Source organism: Coptis chinensis, chromosome 2, assembly GCF_015680905.1.
Source record: "Coptis chinensis isolate HL-2020 chromosome 2, ASM1568090v1, whole genome shotgun sequence".
NCBI classification, from domain to species: Eukaryota; Viridiplantae; Streptophyta; class Magnoliopsida; order Ranunculales; family Ranunculaceae; genus Coptis; species Coptis chinensis.
The window spans coordinates 89,369,157-89,383,917 of record NC_141457.1 but is presented as its reverse complement, the minus strand read 5'-3'; the positions used below and the strand labels follow the sequence as shown (position 1 = coordinate 89,383,917).

General features: G+C 36.5%; 2 protein-coding genes and 1 long non-coding RNA gene across 3 annotated transcripts; 2 read left to right on the top strand and 1 right to left on the bottom strand.

The window, feature by feature from the left end:
• Positions 1-1,566: 1,566 nt before the first annotated feature.
• On the top strand, positions 1,567-4,253 carry LOC147518748 (ras-related protein RIC2-like). The gene is made up of 2 exons (XM_086590503.1): positions 1,567-1,917; positions 3,616-4,253. Exons 1-2 carry the CDS (start codon positions 1,697-1,699, stop codon positions 4,049-4,051), a joined length of 657 nt encoding a protein of 218 aa, XP_086446629.1. The 5' UTR covers positions 1,567-1,696; the 3' UTR covers positions 4,052-4,253.
• A 2,063-nt stretch (positions 4,254-6,316) lies between these two features.
• Positions 6,317-10,302, top strand: LOC147518747 (putative WRKY transcription factor 65). The gene is made up of 3 exons (XM_086590502.1): positions 6,317-6,648; positions 6,768-6,914; positions 9,620-10,302. The coding sequence occupies exons 1-3, from the start codon at positions 6,512-6,514 to the stop codon at positions 10,152-10,154; spliced, it is 819 nt and encodes a 272-aa protein (XP_086446628.1). The 5' UTR covers positions 6,317-6,511; the 3' UTR covers positions 10,155-10,302.
• A 10-nt stretch (positions 10,303-10,312) lies between these two features.
• On the bottom strand, positions 10,313-14,257 carry LOC147518746 (uncharacterized). The gene is made up of 2 exons (XR_015211874.1): positions 12,821-14,257; positions 10,313-12,783 (listed from the first exon to the last, which is right to left on the bottom strand). It is a non-coding gene; the product is annotated as an uncharacterized LOC147518746 (long non-coding RNA).
• Positions 14,258-14,761: the final 504 nt, after the last annotated feature.

Below are 14,761 nucleotides of genomic sequence, written 5' to 3'. Positions count from 1 at the left end.
CATGGGCTTGAGATTTTGTTTGAGGGTTTTTTGTTTAAAGGTTTGTGGATTCAAGAAATCGAGCCACAAACGGCGCCAATGTAAAGGTTATATTTCATATAACCTTACTGATGTAGGCAATTTGGGGGAGAAAGGATTGTTTGATAGGGTTTGACCGAGTTCGTTTGGACGAACTGCCTATGTATCAAGTTCTCTCTGCTGGGGGAAAACTTGAATCAAGTCAGACGTAGTTCCACCTCTTCTTTATATAGGCAAAGGTGACTGCGCCTCCTCTCTCGCATCAGGTCAAGTTATGGACTTGATGACATTTAATAAGCCATGAAAGCATCCTGCGGTGGAGTAATGGCAAGCGCAATTGAAGCTCTGGTCTTGATGATGCCAACTGCAACATACGTTACTAGCCGTTGGGGTGTTGGCTAGAGTTAGCGTTCTGGAAGCATGACGTTCTGGCGGACGTTTTGGGAGAAGGACATTCGGGGTGCTGATGAGGTCGCTTAACCTGTATGAGCTGGTCATCATCGACCTGGTTGTGTGGCTACGTGTGATCATCCTGGTGTGCTTGACACGTGCTTAATATTTATTGTAAATATATATTACTCCCTCACAGTTCCATTTAGGCAATTTAAACCCTGGCCTTGAAGAACGCAAGCAGGTCGATTTGGGACACAAAATTCCGGTACCTGAAAGAGGATGTGGCAACTTCTTTTCATGTGTGGAATTTCATTTTAATGACCTGTAATCCAATCAAATTGAACCAGGTGATTGGGCAAGCGCTGAGGTGTCCTTTTAACCCACATCATCACTAGCTAAACCACATATTCCTCACGTGACACCCACATACTCCTCACTTCTAAATATCTGCAAATTCACATACTTGTGAGGAATTTGAGTTGCACTACTTCTTCTCCTTCTTCTACAATTGCAATCAAACGACCTTCTGCTTCTGATTTTTATCGTTTCATTCTGTTAGTGGTGGTGGTGCTTTGCCGATATGTGGATTTGCCGATATTTAGAAGTGAGGAGTATGTGGGTGTCACGTAAGGAGTATGTGGTTTAGCTAGTGATGATGTGGGTTAAAAAGACACCTCAGCGCTTGCCCAATCACCTGGTTCAATTTGATTGGATTACACGTCATTAAAATGAAATTCCACACATGAAAAGAAGTTGCCACATTCTCTTTCAGGTATCGGAATTTTGTGTCCCAAACGGACCTATTTGCGTTCTTCAAGTCCAGAGTTTAAATTGTCTAAATGTAACTTCATAATTGTGTCCAAGTTGAAGGGTCAAAACTGTTTTTTTCCCCAGAATTATGAGCTAGAACGTCAAAGACAGTTGATATGAGATATCGTCTGTTGTCGTCTGAGACCTTCGGCCCATCATTCATATTTTTACGGGCTCCTAATCAAAGCCCAAGCTGTTATTTTCCAACTCTATAAAAGTATCGTTGGTCCAATATCCTGAAATATCACCAGATATGTTCGACATTCCGCAACCCAATCATCAAAAACAAGAGTCCAAAAAAATCGTTCACTAAAATGTACATTTTTTGGACTTTCCAATCAAAGCAAAGCTGACATCAGTCTCTCACTTTCCTCGTCACTAAGACCAAAGAAATTATCTCAAAAAAAAAACATATTCAAACATAAGTACATAAACCCAACTCTCTTTACACACTTATTATTATTATTATTAACAGATGGCTGGATATAAAGCGGATGAAGACTATGATTACTTATTCAAAGTAGTTTTAATAGGAGATTCAGGTGTAGGCAAGTCTAATCTATTGTCTAGATTTACTAAGAATGAGTTCAGTCTTGAATCTAAGTCTACTATTGGTGTTGAGTTTGCTAATAGGAGTTTAACTGTTGATGGCAAAGTTGTTAAAGCTCAGGTTTGGGATACTGCTGGTCAAGAAAGGTTTGTTTTTTTCTTCTTATCTTTTGTTTTCATGACTTGGGTATTTGTTAGTTTTGCTTGATTTTAAGTTTTTAATGATGGGTATTTTTTGTTTGAGATCTCAAGTGTTGTGTAGTAGGTTTTAGTGTAAAGGTAAACTGATGTTAGCTATGTTTTGTTTGTAATTAAAAGAGGGGATTAGTTTTTTGTTGCCAAGACATTATTAGTTTTATGTGTTTTAGACGAATATGTTGTATTGAGTATATGAGATAACTCAATTTCCCTGATTTTGGTTGTGGTTAATGCCTCGGCCCAAGCTGCTGGGCCAGTGGCTACCACCTACCACAAGAGTGGATTGTTGGTGGATCTGTCTGTCAAAAACAGCTTGTCCCTCCTATCACAAGAGTAGATCGTTGGCCAGGCGATCCTTGATCTGGAGATGTCCGCTAATAGGACATCCCAAACTCTACTTTCATGTGTGGCGCGCATGTCTGTATGGTTTGATGGTCATGTGCTGTGAACTTTTCTGTGAAGGCAGATTGACTGTTGAGTTGTATTTCTGTATTGATTTCCCTGACACTACTGAAGCGCCGCATGTCCAGATATCAAAGGGTCCGCATATTGCCACCTGGGAGAGAATAGAATTTCTTGTCTTGCTATAATCTATGTTAAATGGACACGCCATATTGTAAATCTGTGTAGGATATGTATCCACGTGTCCGTGTCAGACACGACACAGACACAGACACAGACACAGACACGTATTGTATATGATACCCCAATTCGTGATACTTCGCCATGTCAGACTATTTGTATCTGTGTCAATGTAACTTAGGCTTTAATCTATTCATTTTAGAGTTTCAACAAAAGTTACTTGTAGGAAAATGGTTGACTTGCTTAAATTTCATATAGACGAGAGGACTTTATTGTTGATTAGTTATTGGAGGGGAGTGTAGATGATGTATCTCTTCAAGTTTTGTCCACCTTGTAGACGTCCAAAATTTGTTATGTAGAATCTTTCCTTACATCCAGACATCCACTTAATACAAAATTCTACCTCAGTTAACTGAACCTTAAAATATCATACGTCTGATATGGGCTTTTTCTGTTGTGGGGGTACACCACACAAAGGAAGTAGGTATTCACTTTGAAACATCATGCTAACTACTGTAGCCGTCAACATTATCAGTAGCTTCTGAAAGTTTGAATCTGTTTGGAAAATCTTGTTTCGCCAGCCATATTATCATCCAGTTTAGTGAGCGTGCAGATGTAGTCCCCCTCTTATTATATTCCCTCGCATTTAGCTGTATTGAATCAAGATCTTTTACTTCATACTTCTGAGGTTTTACTTCGATAGCCTGCTAGATACCCTTTAAATGATAATGTCACTTTGAACTTCATTGCTTTTTTTCGCCCCGTTATCATAGTTAAGCTGTCAGCAGATGGAAGAAAACTCGTATTGGCTGTATGTGAAGACGTTCAAGCAAGAATAATTAATAAGTCACCGAGTCCTTCATTGTGTTTTTTTTGTAGAGCACATTCAACAAGGCATGCCTATATTCCCACACTCCGACTGGCTTAATTGTTAATTTTGTTGTTTTTATCCCTTGTTAGTAATCATGATTTTAGTTGGTTAGCACCAGATATCATTGATGGTAGATTCAAAGCTGTTATTGGTTTGCAAATGTCTTTTCCCTGATTTGCTTGATTGAGTTGCAGGTATCGTGCAATTACTAGTGCTTACTACAGAGGAGCTGTAGGTGCATTACTTGTTTATGATGTCACTCGACACGCAACGTTTGAGAACACTGAGAGGTGGTTGAAGGAATTGAGGGACCATACTGACCCTAACATCGTCGTTATGCTCATTGGGAACAAGTCGGACCTCCGACATCTTGTGGCGGTCTCAACCGAGGACGGTAAAACTTTTGCTGAGACGGAGTCTCTCTACTTCATGGAAACTTCCGCATTGGATGCAACCAATGTGGAAAATGCATTCGCAGAAGTACTGACTCAGATCTACCATATAGTAAGCAGGAGGACAGTCGAGACTGGAGATGATGGAGCTGCTTCAAATGTCCCCAGTAAAGGGGAGAAAATACACGTCAAAGATGATGTGTCTGCGCTAAAAAGAATTGGATGTTGCTCGAATTAGGGTTTGAAATTTTATATGAATGTATTGAAGGACTTATATGTACACCATAGCTGTGTAAGATTTTCTTAGGGATTACAAGCAGAAGTTCTGATTTTCTTTGATGACCAACAGTTCTGATTTTCAATAGGACAGAAATATGACATCTGTTGATTTATATTACAATTTGGTTCAGCTGAATTGGCAAGATTTTTGTTTGTTGAAATTCATGCTGAAGCTCCTTTATTTAGGCAGTATTTTTCTTTTCTTGTTTTTTTGCACGGAAATATCTTCTTCAGTTTTTTCAGTATCATAAACTTTGTCAATCAAGCAGTAGTCAGAACAACTTCAATTTACCATGAAAAAAAAGAACTTCAGTCTGGACAATGCTGCATTTATGGATATACCTAATCTAGAAATACAAATTTTTGTTGATGATTAAATAACAATGCAACTCAAAACATAGTTCAATTATTCTATTTATAAGAATAGATTAGGTTTCTATAATTACTTGTTAGTTAAGTAATTAGAGTTTAATTAGGAAACAATCTCTTATTAAGTTTTATCTACACTCTTCTATAAGCTACAACAATAAAACATGTTTCCCAAATTGAGTATTTGAACTCTGGAGTTCGAGTTCAACACTTCTCCGAACCTACTACTCCAACTAGTTCCGTTTCGAATCTTTTTTTTTTTTTATTTCACTTCCGAACCTAGGATGTGAGTTATTTAGGACTTGGACTTGAAGTGTGTTATGGTACTTCCTACCCATACCAAGACGAGCAATAAAAAGATATTACCACGTGCTACATATTAATTTGCTAAAATATGTACACACAACTGGGATTCAGCATTTTAAGGGCATATAAATTGCAAGTGTTGTTCTTCCTTTGATATTTGATGGTTTCTTCTGCCTCTTCCTCTTCTTTAAAATAGTTACATTTGTGTAGCCATTTCATCAAATACAGAATTTAAGGATGTAGGGTGACACCTGAAACGTGACCGGATCAGGAAGCCACATTGACCTGTTTCAAACAATCAGTGCCGAAGATATCACCTTGGCAGAAGCGTGTACATATTCAAAGGTAAGTGTGAATCTCAACATCCAAGTTTTATCTTTTTCTGCTGCAGCATGCTAGCGTTCCTCAAATTTTAAAGATAGCATTTCATCGACTATCGAGGAACGTCTGTTTGTTTATTAGTTTCTATAATTTCAATTCCTCTTGCACGTTCTGCATTTCATTAGTTTTCTAGCGCCATTGAGATATTGAGATGCTATCTGAGATGGATGTACAAATTAAATGCACTTCATATAAGTTATAACTGTCACCTATACCAACCCTGCTCTGCCACCATATTGATATCTTAAATATTTTTGCCCAGCTTAGGAATCTATTCTTCCATTAAATCTATTCAAAGTCGTGTCTCATGCAAGATTATACCAAGTCTGTCAGATTAATCATTATCTTACACTTATAATAATTACAACTTATTCACAATAGTTCAACTTCAATTCCAAATTATTTTAAGATGTGAAAAGAATATTAGAAGATTCAAAATTGAGTAGAGTAAGCTAGGTAGAATACATGACTCAAAATATAATGCAACCAGCAGGTGAAGTAGGAGATTAGATCATCTTACGACTATTTCAAGAGTCGAGATGGAACTCAGGAAGACTGGATCCAACACAGTGGCATGCAATGCAGGAAGCTGGTGCTAAAAACTAGATTTCTTGGATTGTTTTCGCGTAATTAAATTTATTAACCCAAATCATAGTTCAGAGTTACTACATACTTCGTAACACTTTCGGATAAAAATTTGTGACTATAACTTTCCACTTAACCAAAAGAAATCACAAGGAGTTCAGAAATCAGAACTGATTTGCATCCAACCACTCACATAGTCCCAAGTCGCAACTACTCCATGATATATTCTAGGAGCGAACTTATTACTGTTGTTTTTATAAGAACAAACAACTTATCAGATTCACCCAACTCGACTGACTACTTGGATGTTTCTAATTTTCCAGGTGGACATCCAAGTTGATTCAGACAACGAAAGCAAAGCGAGTCGAAGTTCAATTGTTCTAAGTTTTTGACATAGGATGACATAATGAAATAAACCAACTAGATAATCTTAACCCCGTCTTTCCTTCATTGAAGGGAGATACATGTGACACCAAAGACTAAACATATTTTAAAATAGAGTTGCTTTCACTTGCAATATATTTTGTTTATAAGATTATATAATATTTGGCTATTTGCTTGCACGTCCTCTATAAACTATACACGAATGCCTTTCTGTCATACATATTAAAACCAAGTCCTAATCCATCCATTTCTTCTCCTACTACTACAGTACTACTCATATCATCAATCCCAACTCTCTCCCTCTCTTCTCTCTATGTTCACCATGTTCTTGAATGTCTGAAACACCATCATCATCAAAGAATCAATAGTTCATATTGTTCCAAGTCCCAACATCATGGATGGTAGATTTAACAACTCTTTTGTTAGTGAGCATGAAGATCCCAGATTCATGATTGATATCAGTGATTCTTCCCAATTTTCTGGCATTACTAGGGACGACAAACTCACACCTACTCCATCTCCTAAACGAAGGTAAGTAGTAGTGGTAGTAGTAGTAGTAATAGTACCACTGTTACACCGGAATTGTGTCAAATTCCGGTGTGACATGTTTCTGTAAATTCTCACAGTGAAAGTTTTGGGGATTTTTCCAGTAGGCGCGCTATACAGAAAAGAGTAGTGTCGGTACCAATAGGAGACGTCGATGCGTCCAGGCTAAAAGGGGAGGGAGCTCCACCGTCGGATTCTTGGGCTTGGAGAAAGTATGGCCAGAAGCCCATCAAAGGCTCTCCATTTCCCAGGTATGTACTATTTTGCCTTCCTTCCCGAATTCGAATAAGTACCGTGTCCTGGATATGATTTGTAACACGTGCACAATATGTCTTTCCGATGCCAATCATTGTTCGTTTTTTAAAATAAATCATTTTCTGATACTGGAAAATGACTTTGTTCACTTCCAGAAATTTCCCAAGGAGAAAGCATTGCCTAATTTTTTTGGAGATGAACAAAGTCGGACTTCTAAATTTTTTGGCATGTACCTTTGGTTTTTTTTTTCGGTAAAGATGCATGTACCTTTGGTTCAGGGTCTAGTTTTGAGTGCTATAAATATATATTCAACCGCATTTTCTAATTTTCTAATTTTAGGGAAGGACAATTGAGATCATCCTGCTAAAATGTTCGACACTAGATAAACCTTCTATTGCATTTTCTAATTTTAGGGAAGGACAATTGAGATCATCTTTGCTAAAATGTTCGACCCTAGATAAACCTTCTAATTATATCTTCTTCATTTTTTATTCAATGACAAGAAATTGATCCAATATAATTTACATCATTACTACATACTTTTTTTTTTCAAACTATTTCAATGCCACATATTAAACATCAACAGTGCTTCATAGTAGTCCTTACTAAAATCAAAATGAGTTATGTGATCGTGTGTTGGTGGAAAAATGTACAGAGAAATGGTTCCTAACAATGTTCGATTGTTATATCACCAAATAGGTTTTCTGAAATTATAGAGAAGATTACTGAAATTTTATCACAAACTCATCTTTGTAAAGAAATAAAAATGGTAAAATATACCAAAAGGTCAATTAACAGGAATGTATAGACAATTAAGCGGAAGCAGAATATAAATAAAATTTGAAATAGTCATTTGGCAGCTGACTTTTTCAACTTCTAATGTCTAATGACCAATGTACATATATATTATTAGTATATGCTAAATTATTATTATTATTATTATTTATTTCATACTAATTTCTTTTCATTTCTTAGAAGTATATGAGGTTGATAGTTAAGACCTAGCTAAGAATTTGACTCTTTCATTCCCTGGATAATTTTAAAACTAGCTGTTTAGACAGTCAATTAACGTATTTTGATGGAACCTGATATTATGAAAATGAGGGTAATATGTAGGGGTGCCAATGGGTCGGTTTTGGGTCGGGTTTTAGCGGTTTTGGTTTGGGTTTACTATTTGTGGTTTTATTGATTTCGGTTCTCAACGGTTTTAGTATAAGAATTATAAAACCCAATCCAAAACCATAAAAATCCATGGGTTTTTATCGGTTTCGGTTCTAATTTGGGTATTTATTATTTATTATGATTATTAAACAATTTCAATCATTTAAATACTAAAACTTGCATTATTTTTTTTTTATTTTTTATTTTCCTATACGATAATATTTTATATATAATTAGTGATGTATCAACAATCATATTTACATCAATTTATGAATATGTATCAATCATACACGTTAAAACATTTACTATTCATGTGATAATTTAAACTTTTGATATAGAAATTAAAATAATCAAATATCTAACCTTATAATTTTGATTTTTTTTTACGACATACACATATATTTGTTTCCTTGTATTAACTCGATCGTGTACACGTGCAATCACATATATTTGTTACATTGATATATTTTACGTGCATACACATATATTTGTACACGTGTATTAACTCGCATTTTAAATCGAACATGCGAGTACATACATCTTACAATTACATCTCATCACTAATTTTTAACATGAACACTATATATTGGTTTATAATAAGTGTGTGTACCACAATATATCAAACATGTGTATCTTATTTAAATATACACGTGCATAAGTTAATAAATATAAAATGTATTAGTTAATTCATAATATATACATTGACATTATTATTAACAATCTGTGATACACTTGTGTAACGTATAATTATAAAATATACATTTAACAACACACATTCACTATTATGCTATATATATTTAATAGACTTTTACACATAAAAAATATATTTTATATTATGATGTATGAGTTTGATTATCTTAAATGTAATATAATATTAAATTTTATATATCGAAATCATAATAATCGGTTTCGATTTCGATTCGGGTACCCATGGGTTTTTTACTATTCAGTTTAACGGTTTCGGTTCTTATCGGTTTGGTTTTTAATGACTCATTTTAAATGAGTCTAACTTTTTAAGACTCAGAACCAGAATATTCGGTTTCGGTTTGGTTTCGGGTAATCGGGTATCCATTGGCACCCCTAGTTATATGACCAATTCAATATTGGAGTGGAAGTGTGGAACTATGGCTGTGTTTGATAAGAGCTATGGCAAAGACAAATTGTGTCACCATTTGCCAATGGTAAATTTGTCATAGTAATCAAAGTGGTGATTGCAAATGGTTTGTGGCAAATCTAGATTTGTTGATGTTTGAGTACATGATAATAAATAATTTGTGGCAAATTTGTGTATAATTTGTTGTAGCAAAATTTACATAACCCCCCCCCCTTCCTCCCACCCCAATAAATTTTGCCATCAAAATTATGGCAAATCACTAGTTGTGGCAAAACTCAAAAGCATTTGCTACATGTCATAAATCATATCAAATAGTGATAAATAGTGGCAAATGTGTGAATAGTGTTTTTCTTGCTAGATGCATGTGGACTTTGGAATATTCTAATATAATCTCTTATCTAATTATCTTTCTTTGGAATTTGGCAGAGGATACTATCGATGTAGTAGCTCAAAGGGTTGCCCAGCAAGAAAACAAGTCGAAAGAAGCCGACTAAACCCCACCATGCTCCTCATAACATACGCTTGTGACCACAATCACCCTTCCAAAACCACCAACTCCAACTCCACCCCCACAACCACCACAACCACTTCAGAACCCGATGAAAGCCCAGCTCAAGAATCCAACATTCTACTTATCCAGCCCAAACCCGAACCCGAAACCCAATTTTCTGACCTGGTCGAGGGTCCATTGATGACGTCAGATGATTTTAGCTGGTTTGCTGGCGTGGCATCCACCTCACCAACAACAGTATTTGATAGTCCAATTTACGCGGGAAACAGTAATGTAGATGATGACGTGGAAATAATTTTCCCAATAGTAAAAGAAGAAGATGAGTCATTATTTGCTGATCTTGGTGAGTTGCCGGAGTGTTCGGTGGTTTTTCGGAGAGGGTTTATAGAAAAAGAGGGGGAACACCGCCGGTGTAACTTAAGAGCTTCATGGTGTGAGAGTACAGGATAAGAGATAAATTGAGCCACTTCATTTGACCGTATCTTTCCGGAAAATATTAAAATCAACAGAGTCACGTATCGTGCGGTACAAGATAATAGAAAGTTTCGGAATTATATTTGTTATTTTTAATACTTTATTATTTATTTCTTCCTCTTCACCATGAATTTAGAGTAAAAAACTAATGTAAAGTCACAAATGATATCTGTGTAAATTAGCACCACCAACAACCTCATCACAGCCGATCCACTAAATTTCCATTCGAATGCAACATGGTGTAACGAAGAAGTTTCGCTCAAGGAGCCTCTACAGATAGACAAAGGTTACATGAAGGGACCCTTACATGAATCACACGAGCAATAGCAATAGGTATGTTCACCGTTAACTTTTTCTTTAAGATAAAATTGTGTTATCTCTAAAAGACGAGGGTTTTGCAAATAATTTTCCTCGCCCAAAATAAATTAATAAATTAATTAAAAGTAAAAGTAAATAATTGTAAGCACTCGGCAAGTGAGAACTCAGTTAATATGCGTATTGTTACAATAACAAGGCAGTCGCTTGCGTGAACCAAGCATTTTTGCCAGAAATTATCTTACGGGAATTGGGAATTATTTTGGTGTATTTGGATGTGGTGTTGTTTGATAGTAGTATGAAACTATGAACAACATATATTAATTTGAAGGAATTGCTGTGTATGTGGTCCATAAAACCCTTTGCGTGATTAGTACAGAACATAAAAGGTTTGAAAGTGCTAGACATATCTTTGGGGAAGAAAAATCAGGAGCCAAGATCAATTTGTAGAAAGTCGACGTTATCTGGTAGGCAATATAAACGAGAAAAAAAAAAGGAGAGAAAAAAGGAAATTGATGCCCCCACTTTCTCAAGGGTCATGGATATTATTCTCGAAGAAAAGGGACGGAGAGAAAAAAAGTAGGAAATGAGCATAACAAAGAGGAAGATCCAGGGGAATGTTCTCTGACCTGTGTCCCTTCTTGTTTATTCTCCTTTCACTCAAGGCCTCAGTATTTGAGGGAATTGAGGGTATTAGAAGCCAAAAGCGGATTAGTTATGCTAAAGTTTAACTTTGATTTATATTTGTGCCTCTATTTTTCATAACGATTCATTCTTTCACTGCTTACGTAATTTCATCCTCATTTATACTTGAGACTTAAAAAAAAAACTCATGTTAGCAGGGTGCATTGCATTTGTTATGCTTGCACGTTTTCTTAACTACGGAGGATTGTATGACAATATACGCGTACACTATTCATATTTTTTGTAGGTAAACTTCGGAATATATTTATTAAAGAACCCAATAAAGAACACAACTAAAATCATGCTTGATTGGTTTCTAGTAAAATTTATGGTCATATCAATCTCAAAGAAAGCAAGACAAGATCTTGACTGTCCAATTACACCATTTAGTTAGTAGAAACTTAGTATAATATATATAGATAACATATCAGGTGGTTGGTTACTCAGTTTGGAAGTTCCTTTACTTTGTTTAATACAAACAAAAGTTTCAGTAACAACGTAAATGGTGTCCTTAAAAAAAGCCTCATATACTCCATTTGTTACATGTATGAATTCTATTACAGAATGACTAGTTGTTGGGGTACAGACTACAAGGATTTGTGACTTTCACGTGGAGACGACATGTGAAATTGGGGACCAGGAGCATGATAAGGATACGGCTAAAAAGAAAATTAAAGCCCTTAATTGGGAAGCATAGTTTCTAGGATATGCTGCTTCTTCCTATGGTATATCCAAATTTAAAGTTCGAATTGTACAATATAAAGGCATGTATGTGCTTATGTGGTTACTCGACGAAGGAAGTGCAGTTCGAACATGTGTTGGTAAAGAAGAATAACAGTGTAGTTCTCCTTTGGCACAGATTGGACATTATCATTGCCCTGGTTTGTGGTTTGTGCCAAAGGAGAATTGCCCTGCCATTCACTCGCACAATCAATGCATTCCATTTTCTGCAAGCACCATGCATGAAATGGTTTTATTAGTATCTTTAGAATGTTCTACAGTTTATGTACTTCAGGGGGCTCAAATGTATTTACTTGGAGCCGAACTCGTCTTCTTACAAATGTTGGAAAAGCCAAAAATGTATCAAGACTTCAAAGGTAATAGGAGCTATGCCGCAGGTAAGGGCAGGTTAAAGTTTGAGAAGGATCCAAGCAATTCAAATGCAGGCGAACGTAGTAAAGTGCTACCCTAGTTGAATTCTTAAACCAATTAATAGCTAGCTAGTGTTGTGAGATTTCATATACTAATGAAGAAACCATTTTTATAGCTAGACTGTGATGTCTAGGGAAGTGCTTTATACTGTAGCACTTCCGAGTGTTCAAAATCTCAAAACATTGCCAAACTAACTAGACACTACAATAGTGATTGTAGTCAATAAATCTATAGTACTTAATATCAGGTAATTCCCATCTTGACAATGAGATTTTCCTTCTACTAACTCAACTGTCATAGTGGTGCATCAACTCCATGCCTAGTTGTACGTTGCAGTGTTGCTTTGCCTTCTTCCATCTAGGAACCCTTTATACACACTGCTTTGAATTTCTCTTAAACCTCTATCATTCCAAACGTAATCGTCAATGGTGTTGAGTTAAAGATTGTGTCGTACCTAGCTTGTGCTTTGGAAGACCCAAGAGGCCAAGAACCACTTTATTCTTTTTAATTGAGCCGAGCGTCTCTTGTACGTAATTAATGATGTTACGATGGAGATCTTTCTCCTTCAACTTGATCTGCTTACTAATTTGTTGTGCTTCATTTCTAATAATTTGGGATTGAGTTTCATATATCACTTTCACTCCATTTCCACTTGAATCTGCTTCCCTTCCCTTTTCTTGGGTAGTCTTCACTTCAACAAAATGGAGAGGTGGTTACCTTAGTTATTAAGGACCTGGTGTTGTGGGGAGAGGCATGACTGGCTACATGACCAACTCTTTTCTTTTTGCCGCCTGTTTTTTTCTTGCTTGTTGTAAGACCTAAAAACCCACGGTGAAACGTTACTAGTTAGGCCTTTCAGTGACACGAGTTGTATTCGATCTGGTTTGATGGAGCTACCTCACAGTCGGTTCTATCCCGGCGGCTCTCTCTAACCTCCTGATCTCTCCTTCATTTTTCTCATCCTCTTCTTCAGCCTCTATTCTCTCTTTTATACTGCGGCTCCCTCCTCCTTTTCTGCCGTTGATTCCTCCTATCATCCGAAAGCTCTTCCTTGAATACGTCTCGAATCGTCCACCAAGTGGCCTAGGGTTCCGCGATTCCCTGCTCTCGATTCTACCTATTCTTTCACATCAGGGTTCAGCCACTTAGGCTCTTCCTTGTCATGGATAGGGCTACTACTACACTTGTAACTGTTAAAAGCCAGCTCCCTCTTCAACCACATCCTTTCATTTAGAGCTAATAATATCTTCATTGGAAGGTGAGAGCATTGTGGAAACATGTTAAAAATCAAATGCAGTGGCTCATGATCACTTCAAATTGGAGGGAGGTAAGCTTCGGTGCTGACGCTTGTGCAAGGCATGCAGGGAGTTCTTTGGGGCAAAGGGGTTAAGGAATGGTGGCCCTCAACCCACAATTCCTAAAAAGAACGGAACATCACGAGCTAACTTACTACAGATTTATTATATTATGTTATCGGCTGGTGTTTGCTCTACGCATACCTAGCATCTATATGTAACTTTCATTTTATCTGTAACTTGATCTTGAGTTTCAGCAATCACTTCCGCAAGCGCCACTCAGCTCCTTCAGTCTTCAAGTAACTAGCGCAAAAGCAGTACTAGTGCTAGTATAGAGTGTGGAGCTACGAATACTTCTACTGATATGGACATTTTCAGTTAACATTGGAGTGTGATCCGCGATAAATTCAACAGCTTCCTTGTTGACATAATGAAGAAACCAAGATATTATATAGTAAAAGTTGTGAGATTATATGTGAAAAAGGATTTGATCCTCTATTATATTGCCTTCATGAGTAGACTTCGTTGTGCACAATTTATATTATTGTTTCTAGCAGTGATTAACTTTTCAGTGTTTAGGAAAAGGTACCGTAGAGCCAACAAGTAGAAATGGAATGAAACTACAGAAAATGAAATTTCATCGATTTTGTGTCGTTTGTGCCATAAATTTCCGTTTAAGTGTACATCCTCATGAACTGACCACAGAAATAATAGATGACCAAGGGGGTGCGATTTGGGTGCGGTTGCACCCCAAAGATTTGGAAAACTTACGTAATAGTAATTTGCTAGAAAAATGACTAGAATATAAGGATTCACACCCCAAGATTTTTACCAAAGCTCCACTACCACACCCCCTAGCTAGTTCAATTACTGGGTTGCGTATATTCTTGCACCCCAGACATTGAATACTACTGGTTCTGTCCATTACTTGCCATATATTACAAGAGAAATCTCAAAAAATGGTGATGAAGTTCAAAAGTAATTAATATGATTCTTTTGGATACATTTGTGATGAACCAATTATAATCTGCTGAATATTCTTCAGCATTGACGACCTGCCATGCAGCATCATCCTAACGTCTTCTGCAAGCACTTATACACAATCACTTGAAATTTTACGTGCACTGATGCACACAG